The sequence below is a fragment of the Sinocyclocheilus grahami genome, unplaced genomic scaffold (assembly GCF_001515645.1).
Source record: "Sinocyclocheilus grahami isolate Dianchi unplaced genomic scaffold, SAMN03320097.WGS_v1.1 scaffold1099.1, whole genome shotgun sequence".
Taxonomy (NCBI): domain Eukaryota; kingdom Metazoa; phylum Chordata; class Actinopteri; order Cypriniformes; family Cyprinidae; genus Sinocyclocheilus; species Sinocyclocheilus grahami.
This window is the reverse complement of record NW_015506278.1, coordinates 234,001-252,787: the sequence shown is the minus strand read 5'-3', so window position 1 is coordinate 252,787 and position 18,787 is coordinate 234,001. Positions and strand designations below refer to the sequence as shown.

At 36.0% G+C, this 18,787-nt stretch overlaps 1 protein-coding gene across 1 annotated transcript in view; it reads left to right on the top strand.

The window, feature by feature from the left end:
• The window catches only part of lrp2a (low density lipoprotein receptor-related protein 2a), a 121,737-nt gene that overhangs the window by 11,191 nt on the left and 91,759 nt on the right, over window positions 1-18,787 (top strand). The window contains exons 5-12 of the mRNA XM_016252285.1: window positions 1,969-2,079; window positions 4,966-5,079; window positions 5,181-5,297; window positions 5,399-5,542; window positions 8,225-8,344; window positions 8,443-8,571; window positions 10,839-11,008; window positions 18,343-18,566. Of these exons, the coding sequence (XP_016107771.1) occupies window positions 1,969-2,079; window positions 4,966-5,079; window positions 5,181-5,297; window positions 5,399-5,542; window positions 8,225-8,344; window positions 8,443-8,571; window positions 10,839-11,008; window positions 18,343-18,566 (1,129 nt within the window). The remainder of the gene's footprint in view (window positions 1-1,968; window positions 2,080-4,965; window positions 5,080-5,180; window positions 5,298-5,398; window positions 5,543-8,224; window positions 8,345-8,442; window positions 8,572-10,838; window positions 11,009-18,342; window positions 18,567-18,787) is intronic.

Genomic DNA, 18,787 nt, shown 5'->3' with positions numbered 1-18,787 from the left:
CGCATCGTGTGTGTGTGTGTGTGTGTGCGCGCGGGCGCATGTGTGAGAGAGAGAGAGAGAGACAGGGTCACATCACAGTGGAGTCAACTGTCCGTGGCTTATGTACTGCACACACATACCAGCTTCATCACTGTGTCTGTCACGCGACTCTGTTTCCCTTTCGGGCTGTCTTTACATTTATTTTGAAAGCTGAAGCTCGCGATTATGGTAAGGGGCGTTACATTTCCGAAGAGTGCTTGCGGTGTTCGGCCAATCACAATGCACTGGGTCAGCTGGCCAATCAGAGCGGACTGCGCTTGTCGGAAGGAGGGACTTTGTAGAAAACGAAGCGTTTGAGAGAGGCGGGGCATAGAGGACCTACAATAAAGTACAGTATTTGAAAAATAATGTGTTTTTTGAACATTAACATATGTCAACATATTCTGATACACCAAATACACAAAATAATGATCTTTAAAAAAGCATCACATGACCCCTTTAAAATAACTGTTTTCTGTTGTAATATTTTTTTAAATGTAATTTATTCCTGTGATGCAAAGCTGAAGTTTCAGCATCATTACTCCAGTCTTCAGTGTCACATGATCCTTCAGAAATCAATCTAAAATGCTGATTTTGAAAACAGTTGTGCTGCTTAATATTTTTGTGGAAACTGTTTCATTTTCTTCAGGATTCTTTGATGGATAGAATGTTCAAACATACTAAAACTAAAAACATAAAAGAAAATTTTCGTTTGAAACTAAATAAATGTAACTGAAATAAAGTGATTTATTTGATTATAGATTTTATTCCAGCTAGTTGCCGAAGAAACATTTCTCATTTTCATTTAGCATTTTCTCATTTTCATTTAACTTGATGTACTAAAATGACTTAAACTGAAATAAAATTTGTCAAAAACTATACAGATAGATTTTGAAAAACAATAACTAATAAAATGACAAAGACACAACTAAATTACTAAAACTTTAACTAAAATTAAACTTAAAACGAATTCAAAATAACTATATAATAACTACTAACTTTAATAGTATCTCAAGAATACTAAAATAACCCTGCTTAAAGCTACAGTTTTTCATTAAACGAATAAATATAAATGTAATTGCTGTTTAATCATTTTCATTTCTATGCAACATTTTGAGTGCTAAAGAATCTCTGAATTACTTTTGAATCAACTGTGAATTAGTTTGAACTAATTTGAATCAAATTGACCGATTCTGTTGCCATTTTCGCTAATTTAGTTTAAATCAGATGTACAAGTGAAATCGAAATAGAGCCCATTTACTTTATAAATTCACATCAAACACATTGCAACCCTTCTCCTTTAACCACCTGACTCCATTCTGGTATGCTTTTTACCATCCAGCCAATTTCCAGTGGTTAAACTCATGTCCTTGTTCCTTAAATATCCTATTTCATGCGGAAATGCATTGGTTTAAGGATGCAGAACGGTCACGACGTTGCATTGCATTTCATGAATTTAACGCTCTCATACTTGCACTAGTCAATCAACATTTAAATATCATAAAGTGCATAAACATCATAGCAATATATTGTGAATAAATGATTAATATTTTATATATCGCTCAGTCATATATAGTGTGTGTGTTTCCTTCCCCTCGAAGGCTCCTTTGGCATTTTAATCAATTTGTAAGATTAAGAGTCTCGCTGATGGACAGAAATGGCCACAATATGCTTCTTGTTTGTCAGAGTTGATTGCAGATTCCTCGGTGGATTAGTGCGAGTGTCAGTTCATCCCTGAGCTGCTTTAATCTAACAGACCTGCTATGCACATAATGCTCATCTGGCTGCAGAAGTTTGTGTTTGTTTTCTACATTAGCTTTATGCTGTTTCTTTGCTTACACATTAATATCACTCGCTCGATGCCGTACTGCAGTGGAACCCTTTATCGTATTACAGAGTGATTATATTTAATTGAAAGAGTGAGTGATGGACGTGCTATCTTTCTCTCAGTCTACCCAGAGTGCTCGGAGCTGAGGTGTGCTAACGGGGCATGTTATAACAGAAGCCAGCGCTGTGACCAGGTGCTCAACTGCCGAGACGGCTCAGACGAGGCCAATTGCAGTGAGTGTATTTCCCTGGCAGGACACACACATTGACACAGTCATATACTGGATGGCCTGGAAAACGTCTGCGCTACTTTTACAATTGCAATTTTGCAATTCATTTTGAAGCTATAATGTTTAGTCATGTGACTTTTTATTAGCCATTTTGACTGTCTTCACTTTTAAACATTAAGTTTTTTATTGGCATGATCCCATCAAGAACTTTTAACATTCAAGGAGACTTGCTATTGGACAAAAAAATTCCTAATAGTGTAAAAAAAAGTTAGATTTTTAAAATATTTTTTTATACTAAGAAAAAGAAAAGAAAACTGTTCACTAAAAACCAAAAAATGTTATTATATGGTATCACTGTGAAAACCCTTTTGTAACCATTATTTTTAAGAGTATAGAGTAATATTTTACTCAAAAAAAAAAATTTAAATTAAAATTTTTACTCATGCTTATGTTGTTCTGATATTTAAAGGATATATAAAAGCTAATTCATAATATTAATAAAAACTATAATAGCATATAAATATTTACATTTTCATATTATTTGACCTTTTACATTCAATTTTGTTGCTTACGTGTCATTTATATTTGTTGCTTTTTAAAATATTCCTTTTTTTTGTATTTGCTTTTTTATATAATATTTATATTTTATTTTTTCAGCTTTATTTCAATAAACAAAATTTTTTTAATAGTTGATGATGATAACCCTGATTCCGTGAAACACAAAATAAGATATCATGCAGAATGTTCAAGCTGCTCTTTTCCATACAGTGAGAGTGGATGGTGATTTATAAACACCATAGCTCACAAAACGCCATCAAATTTTAATCAATAAATGTAATATATGTGACTTTCATGCTATATTTCAAGCGTTACAAAGCCATTTCATATTTTTTTGTGACTAACAAAGCTCATTTAATTTGTTGTTGACTGATTATCCCATTTGCAGTCTCATTTTTGTCACGATTCGTCACAGCATACGAAAACCAATGGCATTTGCTATCAGTGATGTCAAACCTGGTGCAATGTGTCCAAATGTGACACTTGTGAAATGAAAACAAGCACAAATTATGTTTGACAGCCTTAAAGGGATAGTTCACCCAAAAATGAAAATTCTGTCGTTAATTACTCACCCTCATGTCGTTCCAAACCCGTAAGACCTTCGTTCATCTTCGGAACACAAATTAAGATATTTTTGATGAAATCTGAGAGCTGTCTGACGTCTCTGACAGAAACGTAGCAAGGACATCGGTAAAATAATCCATGTGACATCAGGGGTTCAACCGTAATTTTACGAAGCTACGAGAATACTTTTTGTGCGCAAAGAAAACAATAATAACATAATTTATTTAGCAGTTCTTCTCTCAGAGTTACCGTCTTCCGCCATTTTTCTGAGAGTATCCCAGAACATAATCAACGTAATCAGTTTTGTTTACGTTCAGCATGCGCGCGCTGTCTACTGAACGTAAACAACGCTGATTACATTGATTATGTTATTATTGTTTTCTTTGCACACAAAAAGTATTTTCGTAGCTTCATATAATCACATGGACTGTTTTATCGATGTCCTTGCTACGTTTAATAGCCTTGCTGTCTATGGGAGGGTCTAAGAGCTCTTGGATTTGATCAAAAAAATCTTAATTTGTGTTCCGAGGATGAACGAAGGTCTTACAGGTTTGGAACCACATGAGAGTGAGTAATTAATGACAGAATTTTCATTTTTGGGTGAACTAACACTTTAAATTTTGGTCTGCATCTCACAAGAATCTTTTGCATTGCTTTATATTTGTATTACATTGAACAAATTGTAAGAAAGAAAATAACAGAGTTGGAACAACATGAGGGTGAATAAATGATGACACTGGCTCGACTATTCCTTATTACGGCTGTCAAAATGACTAAAAAACTCAATTTAAATTTTCCACTTAAATATTATCAAAATTCGAATTATATTCGAATTTAAAAGGCATAATTTCAGTTAGGGGGAAAAAAAGCTTTTGGCTTCTCTCCTGAGGCCACAAGGGGGCGCATCGAGCAAAATATTATGCACGTTTCTTCAAAGCGTAATAAATTAACAAGACTATTTTTGAAAAAAAGTGCATACCGTTTAAAATAATGTTTATAAACCATATATAATTAATTAAGTTGCTTAAACAATTAGAAAAAAAAAACAGCACCATGCATGTATGTATAGTTTAATACAAAGGACCAAAAATCATCACAAAGAGTAGGCTACTTTCTTCATTTAAAAACATGAGATACAGTGGGATGGGGGAAAACTGCCATAAAGTCTTGAGACATGTTTTTTAAAAGTTGAACTTACATTAATTTTACATGGCTTTCTAAACATGCTGCTCTCTTGTGCGAGACGCGAGTGCAACGCTGATAGATGTCCCTCTAGAAAATGTGATAAATGTGCATTCTGTGTGAACGGCTTGGTTTCAGTTTCGCCGTAAACAACATCTTCTCCACACTGATGCTCTCATTTTTCGCTATATATTAAATGAACAACGTAGCAGCGCCGCATCTAGTGGGTTCAACTGGATAGGCTAACAAAAGCATTAAAATGCAATGACACTTTCATTGTCGTTAACATTTCGTGCGCGACTGATGAGGCTGCCTGACAGCTGACGCAAACCTAAAATTCAAATGCAACGTTTTTGCATTCGAATGTGGATTTTTTTTTTTTAATTCGACGAATATTCGAAATTCGAAAAAAATGTTGACAGCCCTATTCCTTATTATACTCTATTGTATGCTGAAATTTGTTTTGATATTCATCCTTTTTGCACCCTTTGGTGTGGTGAAAACATACCAAGTATAGTTATCTTCAGCTTCATGTAACTTTGATGAAATTGTGTCGTGGATAGACATATTTCTTGTTTGTTTTCAGCCCAGCGGTGCAGCAGCGGTCAGTTTCAGTGCAATAATGGAGAATGTATTCCTCGCGGATACGTCTGCGATCATGACGATGATTGTGGAGACAGAAGTGATGAACAGAACTGCAGTATGTATATTTCATTCCACAGTTTCTCAAATCCAGCCATAAAGAATGTAAAAAGGTGACAGGAAGTGGTGTGAATTTTCACAGTAATGTATTCTCTACAGCCTACCCAACCTGCAGAGGAACGTACTTCACCTGTCCCAGCGGCCGCTGCATTCATCAGGTCTGGCTGTGTGATGGAGAGGATGACTGCGAGGGCAATGCGGATGAGAGAGGCTGTGGTGCGTCCCTAAAACGTCCTTCTTCAGCTAAATATTTCGAAAAAATTTTCATGACATGAAAGTATCTTGACTGAACATGGTGTTTTTTGTGGTGTGTTTAGATAATGTCCAGCGTGAGTGTTATCCCGGGGAATGGCCGTGTCCTTCTTCTGGTGTTTGCATCCCTCTGGAGCATATCTGTGACGGGACGGCACACTGTCTGGATGGAGAAGATGAAACCAACACCACTGCTGGACGCAACTGCAGTCAGTTACCACCTAAAAATCACTAAAGCTGATTCCTGCCAGTGTTGTTTTAGTATTGTTTATATACTATTATAGTATTAATTAATATTTCAAATGACCTTTTTTTATATGTTCAGTTTTTATTTTGTGATTTAATTTTGTGCTTTTGTCATTTTTATTAGTCTCTTTTTTATATTTTGATGTAGCTTTAGTTTATTTGATTTCAGTTTGAGTTTCTAGTAATTTTAAAGCAGCACTATGTAACTTTTGGCGCTCTAGCAGTTAATAAACAGATCTGCACACATCCTGCGGAAGAACATTCCAACCGGAGCTACTTCTCTAAGTTTATGCCTATGGCGAGTCACGCAGGTATGTGTTACTCTGCAGTGGTGATGACCCGACCAGGCTACAATAGTCCAAATATAAGTACTTATTATAAGTGTACCGTAGTGATTCGGGATAAGACAACATAGTGCTGCTTTAATGCTTCAACTTAAAGGGGTCATATGATGCTGCTAAAAAGGTGAAATGTGTTTATGCGGTTTAAGGTTCAAAAAACACATTCTATTCCACATACTGTACATTATTGTTTCTCCTCTATGCCCCGCCTTTCTGAAACGTGTCGATTTTTACAAAGCTCATCGGTCTGAAAAAGCGAGGTGTGCTATGATTGGCCAGCTATCCAGTGCGTTGTGATTGGCCGAATTCCTCAAGCGTGTGACGGAAATGTTACGCCCCTTACCATACTATGATGCTTGTGGCAACCACATGTGACGACCCCCGGGCTGGACTCCGCTTCGTCCTCTTTTGGAAGGCCAAACAAAGTAGTTTCGCTTTCACAACGAAACACACAGCGTCTTCACGACATGGCTGCAGCGGCAGCAATACTACAGCGAGAATAAAAGTTACGCCTTCTTTCTTTGCGTGAACATTTGGGCGGCATTATGCAAATCTTCCCACATAGTGAGGTAGACATGTGGGGGCGTGTTAGAACGAGGCGTTTTAGGTAGGCGTGGTTGACTCTTAACTTTTATAAAGAATATCTCTTTGGATTTGAGACTTTAGTCTTTGCAACTTTACAGATCTTCTTTATGCACCAAGAGCTTGTAACACTCCAAAGAGAAAGGAAAAATTTAAATCGCATCATATGGCCCCTTTAAAACTTATTTTATTTTAGTTAGTCACCTTTTTAAAGCTTTCACTTTCACTTTTATTTTTATATTTTCAATTTACGTTTTAATTTTAGCTTAAATGTTAGTAATTTTGTTATGTGCTTTTGTCATTTGTATTAGTTCTTTTAATATTGCTATTTATTTTTATTGCAGTTTAATTTCAGTTCAGTTTTATTTTATTTATTTTCATTTTATTTATTTAAATTATTATTCATAATTTAGGATTAAATTAACAACTGCAATTAACAATTAACCAAATGCTTTGAATCGTTTTTAGTTAACAGTTTTTTAACATTTAAACATTTCAAACATTATTTTTTTTTCAGTTTTGGTCATTTTAATACTTACATTTTTTTTTTTTAATGTAATATTTGTATTTTATTTTACTTCAGCTTTATTTCTTTTACTGTTAACTGATTTTTAATACACTGAAAAAAGTTCACTCTTTCAAATTGCTAGTAAATTTCACAAATGTGACCCTGGACCACAAAACCAGTCATAAGGGTAAATTTTTTTTTAATTGAGATTTATACGTCATCTGAAAGCTCAATATTAATTGTAATAATATAATGAATAATAAATAAGCTTTTCATTTTCATATGCCGAGATACAACTATTTGAATATCTGGAATCTAAATCTAAATATTGAGAAAATCGCCTTTAAAGTTGTCCAAATGAATTCTTAGCAATGCATATTACTAATCAAAAATTCAGTTTTGATATATTTATGGTAGGAAATTTACAAAATATCTTAATGGAACATGATCTTTACTTAAAGGGGTCATATGATGCGATTTCAAGTTTTCCTTTCTCTTTGGAGTGTTACAAGCTGACTGTGCATAGATAAGATCCCTGAAGTTGCAAAGACTAAAGTCTCAAACTCAAAGAGATATTCTTTATCAAAGTTAAGACTCTGCCACGCCCCCCTAAAATGGCTTGTTCTAATACGCCCCCACATGTCTACCTATACCCCAGCGACTTAACACTGCTTTTGTGGTCCAGGGTCACAAATAATTAAAAAGGAAAGCAGGTAACACTTTGAAATAAATGTGAAAAGTAAAAATAATGAAATAGCATTTTCTTGTAAAACGTACTCAGAATCTTTATTTAGAACAATTTTTTACAGTGTAGTTTCAGTTTTAGATAACAGTAACAACAATTCTAGCCTAATTCACTGTTAAAGACATTGCTGCTGTCTTAGTTTTTGGTTTGGTATGACTTTAATTCTGTGTTTGCTTTAACGCTTTGTACATTTTTGGTTTCCTCTAAGGTTTTCCTAACATTTTGTAGCATTTTCTTGTAAAACGTACTCAGAATCTTTATTTAGAACAATTTTTTACAGTGTAGTTTCAGTTTTAGATAACAGTAACAACAATTCTAGCCTAATTCACTGTTAAAGACATTGCTGCTGTCTTAGTTTTTGGTTTGGTATGACTTTAATTCTGTGTTTGCTTTAACGCTTTGTACATTTTCGGTTTCCTCTAAGGTTTTCCTAACATTTTGTGTGCTGTATGGCGGTGTTTTGTGTCAGGTATCTGGCGCTGTGCATCTCTGAGCTGTGAGCATCACTGTCGCTCCTCTCCTGACGGAGGAACCTGTGCCTGTCCGTCGGGATACGTGGTCAGCAGAAACGACAGCCGCTCATGCATTGGTAAAACCTTTGATTGGTGATTACAAATAGTTGCTCATATTCAGTCAAACCGGTGACTTGCCATCAACTCTCCCTGTACTCTGTGCACGTCTTTGCAGATTACGATGACTGTAGTCTGTGGGGCATGTGTGACCAGCTGTGTGCGGATCGGATCGGAAGCCATCGCTGCAGCTGTCGGGACGGTTACCTTCTGGAGCAGCACAAATACTGCCGCGCAAATCCCTCATGTGAGTCCCTTCAGGCCTCTTATATGCTGCCTACAGTATATACTCAATCTCTGTGTTTGATGAAGGGCTGTAACGGATTCACTTCAAGTTTATTTTGTTTCAATGTTACAGCCAGAAAGTATTCTGCTATCAGTCAGAGATTAGTGTCAAAGTACCATCCATATGGCAGTAATATACAGCTATAACATAATGCAAGTAATGTGCACTGAAAATGTTTTTACTTATGTTTTTATTTTAAATGTTTTAAAATTTCACAATTAATTACAAACAAATGGCAAGTAACACATAAAATAAAAATTTAAATTTTGAAGTAGAAAGACCGAAAGAGTATGTATGTTTCTTGTAAAACGTACTCCAATTTAGATCATCAAATAATCAGTTTTTTATTTCACAGTATGGTTAGGAAACATCATGTATTCAGATTAAACGGACAAAATTAAACCTATTTTGCAGCTTGTAAAAGCAATTGTAGCCTACAATTTAAATATAGTTAAAATCTAGTTTAAAAAATGCACAGTTGATCAAAATGTTGCTTACATATTTGTTTTGGATTTTATAGTTCAAGCTAAATACAAGGCTGATCAGAAGAAATGGACAGCCCCTGAGTTAAATATATGAGTGTCACAGCAAAGGGTCTGAATACTTAGGATCATGTGATATTTCAGTTTTTCTTTTTTAATAAATCTGCAAAAATGTCAACAATTCTGTGTTTTTCTGTCAATATGGGGTGCTGTGTGTACATTAATGAGGAAAAAAATTAACTTAAATGATTTTAGCAAATGGCTGCAATATAACAAAGAGTGAAAAATTTAAGGGGGTCTGAAGACTTTCCGTACCCACTGTATTTGTCACCCAGTCCTAATGGAATTACAGCTCTGTTCTTTTTTATGATAAATCATATAAAATTTTGTAATGTTTATTTTAAATATATTTTACACAGATTTACAAGTATATTTTAATTGTATTTATTTGTACTTTTTTCTCATAAGTCATATTGGATTAATTATTTCTTTTAAATATTTTTATAGAATTTTTTTTTCTCTCTCTGTACTTTTATTCTCATAATTAATCTTATTAAATTTAATTAGTTTTACACATTTAAAAAATATATATATTTATTTACGCAGTATCCTTTTTCTTATATAAATCACAAATTAAATTAATTAATATTTATTTTAAATATATTTTACACAGATTTACAAGTATATTTTAATTGTATTTATTTGTACTTTTTTCTCATAAGTCATATTGGATTAATTAATATTTCTTTTAAATATTTTTATAGAATTTTTTTTTCTCTCTCTGTACTTTTATTCTCATAATTAATCTTATTAAATTTAATTAGTTTTACACATTAAAAAAAAATATATATTTATTTACGCAGTATCCTTTTTTCTTATATTAATCACAAATTAAATTAATTAATATTTATTTTAAATAAATTTTACACAGATTTACAAGTATATTTTAATTGTATTTATTTGTACTTTTTTCTCATAATAAGTCATATTGGATTAATTTATATTTCTTTTATATATTTTTATAAAAATTGTTTTTTTCACTCTCTGTACTTTTATTTTCATAATTAATCTTATTAAATTTAATTAGTTTTACACATTAAAAATATTTATTTACGCAGTATCCTGTTTTTCTTATATTTATCACAAATTAAATTAATTAATATTTATTTTAAATATATTTTATAACAAAGGTTAACACGTATTTTTTCTCATAATAAATCATATTAAATGATTTTATTTCATATATATTTTACACAGGTTTACACATATTTTTAATTGTGTTTCTTTACTCAGTCACTTTTTACCTTAAGAAATCATATTAAATTAATTCTTTATTAAATATATTTGTTTTAAATTTTTGCTGTTACTTCTTACTTACTACTTACTTATATTTTCCTGCATGCTTTCACATAAGTATCTTTGAGACTAATATTCCTGGTGTTAACTGTTATCGTATATATCCATTAATCAGGCTTTTTGCAGCCCGTCTCTCTTCAAGCGCCTCAGTTTGCATTGAATGCCATTGTGCTATTACGCTCCTGAAATGTCTGCCTCCCAACCATTTGTTTGGCAGGTGCTGGAAATGAATAACAAACGCTGGCACCCCACAGCCAATCCCAAACTCTCTCACATTAGTTATGTCTTATCAAAAGTACATTATATTATGTGAGTTCTCCAAAGATTGTCAAACTGTGTCCGTCATTTTGAAGCTTGCCACATTAATTCACTTTGTTTGGCAATCTTCAGCTGGGGTGCCTTCGCTTATATTCTCCAACGGGAGAGACTTGCTGATCGCTGATGTCCATGGACACAACGTTCAAACCCTGGTGGAGTCCCAGAACAGAGGAGTCGCTGTTGGTGTGGACTTCCATTACCAGCTGCACAGAGTCTTTTGGACCGACACAATCCAAAATAAGGTAAAATGGATGACAGACTAACAACAACAGTCCTTCTGAAGTTACATATAGTTGCTAAAAAAAAATAGTATTAGGACTGGCATTTATAAAGTAAAGACATTTATAATGTTACATAAGATTTGTATTTCAAATAAATGCTGCTCTTTTAAACTTTCCATTAAACAAAGAATTTTGAAAAATATGAAGCAGCACTGTTTTCAGCGATGGTAATAATAAGAAATATTTATTGAGCAACAAATCAGCATATTAGAATGATTTCTGAAGGATCATGTGACACTGAAGACTGGAGTAATGATGCTGAAAATTCAGCTTTGTGTCATAGAAATAAATTACATTTTAAAATATATGTATTCAAAAAGAAAACAGTTATTTTAAATTGCAATAATATTTCACATTATTACGGATTTGACTGTATTTTTGAACAAGACTTCTTTTATACTGTAAATGTCTGTATGACACTTTTTATGTATTTGCATTTTTGAGTAATTTCCATCAAACAGCCATTATATTCTAGTAGATGTTTAATGCAAGTTAAATACAGTTAACCTGTAGTTAATTAATGGCAATATTTACAGTGTTAATTTGATACATTATGGCCCGGTTTCACAGATGGGGCTTAGCTTAAGCCAGGACTAGGCCTTTGTTAAATGAAGATATTTAAGCAGCTTTTTTAAAAATGCCTTAGAAGAAAACGTTACATGTGTGCATCTTGAGACAGAACAATGGAACTGACATTTTTAAAGATATGTCAGAGCAAGATATTTTCAGTTGAGACAGCTCAAACATGCATTTTAGTCTGGGACTAGCCTTAAGTCATATCTGTGAAACCGGGGGTATGTTTTATAGTTCCAGCTTAATCTAATAATCATCATATATATGTATTGCCCAGTCCTAATGGACTTAGACCACAGTTTATTATATTTCATGGCTAAGTGTGTGGCATTAATGTTTCCCACTTACATTCATTTAATGCTCTGGCACCTGTCATGGTGTAACGCCCCTGTGGACTGTCTATTGTGGTTTCTTCCCCTTTTGTTGGTTTAGCCCGTACCTATCATTAGTTAATGACCCTCATTGTGCTCACCTATTTGCCACTAATTATCCACCCTATATTAGTTCCTGTTTGTCTGTGCTTTGGTTGTCTGTTATTGTGAATGTTACCCCGAGTGTGTATGTCTCCCCTGCCTAAATCTGCCTTGTTGTGTCTACATTAAAAGTCATTATTGGAATCTTTGTCGTCCTCGTCATCCTGCCTGTCTCCACACACCGTGTCGTGACAGAATAACCGACCTTAAGTAAAGTATAGCGGCGTCTTTTCCCTCGTTTGTTTTTCCAGTTTTTGTCAGTTTTTATTTTCGTGGAATGGATTACCCCGCCTTCCAAATCCTCCTGCTGGAGCAGGGGGAACGCTCTCTTGAGGACCACACAAACGACTTTCTGTCCCTGGCTCACCTCACGCACTACCTGGATAACTGCCTCTGCATATTCTATCAAGTTGGACTTAACGCCACCATCCGAGCGCAGTTGTCCGGGGATGGTCCTCGAGAGAGCCTCGCCACCTTCATCGAGTGGGTGCTGGTGCTGGTGCCGATGACGGAGAGCCATTTCCCGCCACGATCCACGAGCCAGAGCGAAGCCCCACGGTTGAGAAGAGGATCTGACAGTGCCCACCACGAGGGAGCAAGCCGTGGACGGTGTGAGCTCCGCCCCCTGCATCATGGCTGAGTGTGAGCTGACTATGGCGGGACATAAGGGCCAGAATATTGAGGGAGGTCAGTGTCAAAACGAGGAGGAGAGACCTCGGGATCCCCAGTTTAGCCCGGGAAGGACTCCTTATCCCTAGTTCAGCCCGGGAAGGGCTCCTGATTTCTCGTTAAGCCCGGCAAGGGCTCCTGATTTCTCGTTAAGCCCGGGAAGGGCTCCTGATTCCTCGTTTAGCCCAGGAAGGGCTCCTGATTCCTCGTTAGGCCCAGGAAGGGCTCCAGACTCCTCGCTTAGCCCAGGACCGGCTCCTGATCCCCAATTCAGCCCAGGAAGGGCTCATGATCCCCAGTTCAGCCCAGGAAGGGCTCCCGATCCCCTGTCGAGCCCAGGAAGGGCTCCCGATCTCCTGTCGAGCCCCAGGAATGGCGCCCGATCCCCTGTCGAGCCTATGAATGGCTCTCGATCCCCAGTTTAACCCGGCAAGAGCTCCTGATTCCTAGTTAAGCCCAGGAAGGGCTTCTGATCCCCAGTTCAGCCCAGGAAGGGCTCCTGATCCCCAGTTCCGCCCAGGAAGGGCTCCAGCCCAAGAGCTCGCTCCAGTGCCCGCTCCTCAAAAATGCACGCCCTCCCACCCGCTCCCTCGTTCCTCCGGCTCCGCCTTGGTCGGGCGTCGACCCGCCATCGCCTCTGGACTCCTCTCCTCTGGCTGCGTCTTGTCGCTCTGTCCCACCGGCTCCGTTGGGCTCCTTCCTCCTGCCAGCTCCACCTTGGTCCTCAGTCACTCCGACTCCGATCTCTGGATCTCCGCCTCCGCCACCGCCTCGGTCGCCAGAGCTCTCTGCTCCTCCCTGGCCCCCCGGATCCTCGGCATCCCCCTGGCTCGTTGGCTCTCCGCCTCGGGCTCCTCCACCACCTGCTCCGCCGCCGTTGGTGGACATTCCTCCTCCATGGCTCCTCACCTCAATCGGCTCCACCGTGGGCCGCTATTATGACTGTGGCCTGGGTCCCACCTGGCTCCTCCTCCTGCTCCGGTTCCCTCCTGTCGTCTCCCTAGCTCCTCCCTCCATCGTCCCCTCCCTGGACTCTGTTAGCTGTCCTCCTCCTGGAAGTCCGCCCTCCGCCGGAACGCCCACCTGTCTGGTCTGCCTGCCAGCCCTTTGCCTTCCCCTGTCACCATCTCACATCCACTGCTTTGTCCTCCTCCTAGTCCCCCTCCGCCCCTCCCTCTGTTTCTACGGTGCAAGGACGCACCTTCTGGAAGGGGGGGGGAGTAATGTAACGCCCCTGTGGACTGTCTATTGTGGTTTCTTCCCTTTTTGTTGGTTTAGCCCATACCTATCATTAGTTAATTACCCTCATTGTGCTCACCTGTTTGCCACTAATTATCCACCCTATATTAGTTCCTGTCTGTCCGTGCTTTGGTTGTCGGTTATTGTGAATGTTACCCCGAGTGTGTGTGTCTCACCTGCCTAAATCTGCCTTGTTGTGTCTACATTAAAAGTCATTATTGGAATCTTTGTCGTCCTGGACGTCTTTGTTGTCATCCTGCCTGCCTCCACACACCATGTCTTGACACATGAGTTCTCAGTTTTCCCGAATTTAATAAGTGACTTTTCACAGATTACTGAACACACACACACACACACACACACACACACACACACATGTTGTGTTTCCATGTTTTATGGGGACATTCCATAGGCGTAATGGTTTTTGTACTGTACAAACTGTATGTGCTATTGCCCTACACCAACCCTACCCCTAAACCTACCCCTTACAGGAAACTTTGTGCATTTTTACTTTCTCAAAAAAACTCATTCTGTATGATTTATAAGCTTGTTTCCTCATGGGGACCTCAAAAATGTCCCCATGACATTTGGTCCCCATAACGTGATAAATACCAGGTGCACACATGCGCACACACACACACACCTTCATTGTGCCAGTCAGTCTGCTCTGATCTCACCTCTCATACACCCCAGCAACAACGTTTGGCTAAAGGCCCAAATAAAGTCTGCCTGTCTCAAATAGAGTGTGCCAGTATCTTTCAAGCCTTCCTAAACTCTTCCTGAAGCAATCAGGCCCGAGCAATATTACATTAACCCTCAGAGACAAACTTTGAAATGAAAATGACATATTTAAAGTGTTTAAATAATGGGTTAAAATGTTCAACTTTCAAATGCATATTTGCAGCAAGTAACACTTTTATAATGTGAATTTTCCAGTATGTAGGAGTCACAGCAGTGACTGCTTTGTATTAAATTTAACAGTTATATAGTATATGTAGACACACTACCATTCAAAAGTTTGTGGTCAATAAGATTTTTAAATATTTTTGAAAAGTCTCACCAAGGCTGCATTTGTTTGATAAAAAAATACAGTAAAAACAGTAATATTGTGAAATATTATTACAATTTAAAATAACTGGTTTCTACTTTAATATATTTTAATATGTAATTTATTCCTATGATGAAAAACTTAATTTTCAGCATCATTACTCCAGTCTTCAGTGTCACATTCAGAAATCATTCTAATATGCTGATTTGCTGCACAAGAAACATTTCTGATTATTATCAATGTTGAAAACAGTTGCACTGCGTAATCGTTTTCTTGAAACTACTTTTGATGAGTAGAAAGTTCAAAAGAACAGCTTTTATTTAAAATAAAAATATATTTAGCAATATTATAAATGTATTTTCCTGTCACTTTTGATCAATTTAAAACATCCTTAATTTCTCTAAAAACATCTTAATGACCATCTTAATACATTTTTTGAACACCAGTGTACAGTGTATGTATTTGTTAAATTGTAGTGTAAATTATATTGTAAAAACTTTTTCGATTTCCAGTGTAGAAAATGCAATGGTGCAATTTTACAGCCTTAAAAAACATTTTTTATTTTTATTTTGTTTTACTAATGTTTAACCAAGATTCATCTCAATACAAAAAATGTGAAGAAAAGAAAAAAATATATATATTTAATGTCAGTGCTTAGTCTCTGAGGATTAAAGAAAAGAGTTTGTGGAAGCTATGATGGAAGTTGGCTCTTCATCAGCGGAAAGGGGATTCTTCAGCTGATGCCTGTAGATACTGCTAATACGTTAATAATGGGCGACCAGTCTGGCTCCTGAAGAGCCGCAGTCACGGTAACTGGCTCGGATCGGTGCTAGACTCCGCGTTTTCTAATCTCCAGAAAGTGTCTGATATGCGGGGAAATGCTTGCATATTTCTGCGTAATTTTATGCAACCTGAGAGTATCTGGAGTGAGCGCGCAGTATTCGTCCCTTTTTTACGCATTATTTGGCCAGCTCAAAGAGCTTTGTTTCAAACTCTTGGCTACTTTGTGATTTGGAGATCAGCCATGGAATAAAAAAAAGTGGGTACATGCAAGAAGACGGGTTTCTGAGTGTCGTGGCAGGGGGTCTCAGAGAGCCACAGCATCAGACCACCTTCACAGCTTGAGTTTCTGTAAACGGGTCAGCTCAGGATCAGTCTTTTAGACGTTTGGCTCTGGTTTCCAAAGGGTGAAGCCTGCAAAGAGCATTGGTGCCTTGGCTTGTGTTATGATGCCAAGGGATCCAGCCTGAGAAACCATGCCATCTTTTAATCGATAGGGCAGTGGTTTCAGAGTACCACCTCTGGGGCAGCGGAGAAAGCCAAACTCGCGGATGTCAGATGATATAAGCCAGACCACAATCTTATTACCCATGATTATTTAAGAAGAGAATGTCATGTCAAGTTTTGATTATGTTCTTGTAGGATTACTGCTGAAAAGACCACCTTAGATCAGTTTGAGTTTTTATAGACTGATTTCATACTGCATACTAAAAAAAAAACTTGAGCTTGAGGCTGGTTGACCATGATGGTCTTTCAAGTGAAGCTGGTTAGCAAAGGGATTTCTGCTGGTTGAACCTGTGTTAATATTATTTTATATACTTTTATTCGTTTTTATATTACTATTTTGAATAAGGTTTTATTTGTAAATTTTCAGTTTTAATTTGTTTAATTTTTAGCCATTGTAGACATTTTGTCATTTTTTTAAAAATATTCCTATTTAGAGTAGGTTTAGTTTAATTTTATTTCGGTTTTAGTTCTGTATTAGTTTTTATTTATTTATTTAGAATGTTCATTTGATTTATTTAGTAAATTATTTAGTAATTTCAACATTTTTCATTTTCATTTAGTTTAAAATATTTCATCTAATAATTATATTTTTATTTCATTTTTATTCCAGTTAACAAAAATGTTTTAGTTGTTATTTATTTAGTAATTTCAGTTAATTTTTTAATAGTTTATGTATTTATAATATTATTTATAATATGTCTCTTTAATATTCATTTTATTTTGTAATTTAGTTAGTGAATTCATTTTTTTTTCAACGTGGCAAAGCAGCATTCCTAATTTTCATTTAGTTTACGTTTTTCATCTATTATTTATATTTAATTCTATTTCATCATTTAAATGTACAATACAATTATTTTAGTTTTTATTCATTTAGTATTTGAAATTAATTTATACTATATATTTAATAATATTTTTTGTATGATATTTTGCCTTAGCAACATTTCTAATTTTCATTTAATTAAAGTTTTCATCTAATATTTTATTTTATCATTTTATTTCAATTATCATGTTTTTTAACATGCTTATATTTTTATATATATATATATTTAAATCATTTTTACTCACTAATTTAGTTAGTAATTCCAGTTCTTCAACTTGCCAAGGCAACATTTCAAATTTTTATTTAGTTAAAGTTTTCATGTAATACTTTACTTTACTTTACTTTAATTAACATGCTTTTTAAACATGTTTACATTTTTCAATAGTTTTACTCTTTATATATTTAGTAATTTCCGTTAATTTATAATATTTATTATTTATAACATTTTACAATATAAATCATATTACTTACTAATTTAGTTAGTAATTCCAGTTCTTCAACTTGCCAAGGCAACATTTCAAATTTTTATTTAGTTAAAGTTTTCATGTAATACTTTACTTTACTTTACTTTAATTAACATGCTTTTTAAACATGTTTACATTTTTCAATAGTTTTACTCTTTATATATTTAGTAATTTCCGTTAATTTATAATATTTATTATTTATAACATTTTACAATATAAATCATATTACTTACTAATTTAGTTAGTAATTCCAGTTCTTCAACTTGCCAAGGCAACATTTCAAATTTTTATTTAGTTAAAGTTTTCATGTAATACTTTACTTTACTTTACTTTAATTAACATGCTTTTTAAACATGTTTACATTTTTCAATAGTTTTACTCTTTATATATTTAGTAATTTCCGTTAATTTATAATATTTATTATTTATAACATTTTACAATATAAATCATATTACTTACTAATTTAGTTAGTAATTCCAGTTCTTCAACTTGCCAAGGCAACATTTCTAATTTCACCTTATTTTAATTAGTAAAAACGTTTTTAATAGTTTTAGTTTCAGTTAACAGTAATAACTCCGGTTTGAACTAGTCAGTTTTAACATATTAAGAACCCTAGCGGTGCCAACAGCAAACCAGCATTCACACCATATGCTGGTCTTTTCAGCAGGATGTCAAAACCTCAACGACAACTTCTCCAACCACAACTTGTTTGCTCCAAATAGGTGTTTTCCGTGGATACGGACGGGTCGCGTTTGCAGGTGGTGCTGAACGTATCCGTGGACTATCCTGAAAACCTGGCCGTGGACTGGGTGAATAACAAGCTGTATGTGGTGGAGGCCAGCGTCAACAGAATCGACATGGTGGACTTGGACGGGAGCAACCGGGTCACGCTGATCGCCGAGCACCTGGGCAACCCGAGAGGTCTCGCGCTTGACCCGACCGTGGGGTGAGTTCCCGAGGGAGACGTCAGACGCTTCCCGTCAACTTTAATCTTACCCTTGCTTCCTCCACCTAATCCGCATCCATTGTAAGCGCAATCGTGAAGCTGATCTCAGATCTGGAACCTCAGATACTGAGAACGGGAATGTTGTACACTGTCTGTGAGGATTAGTCAGACGTAATTAACCAAAGATGAGCTTCACAGAAACCCGATAGGGTCGTTAGGGA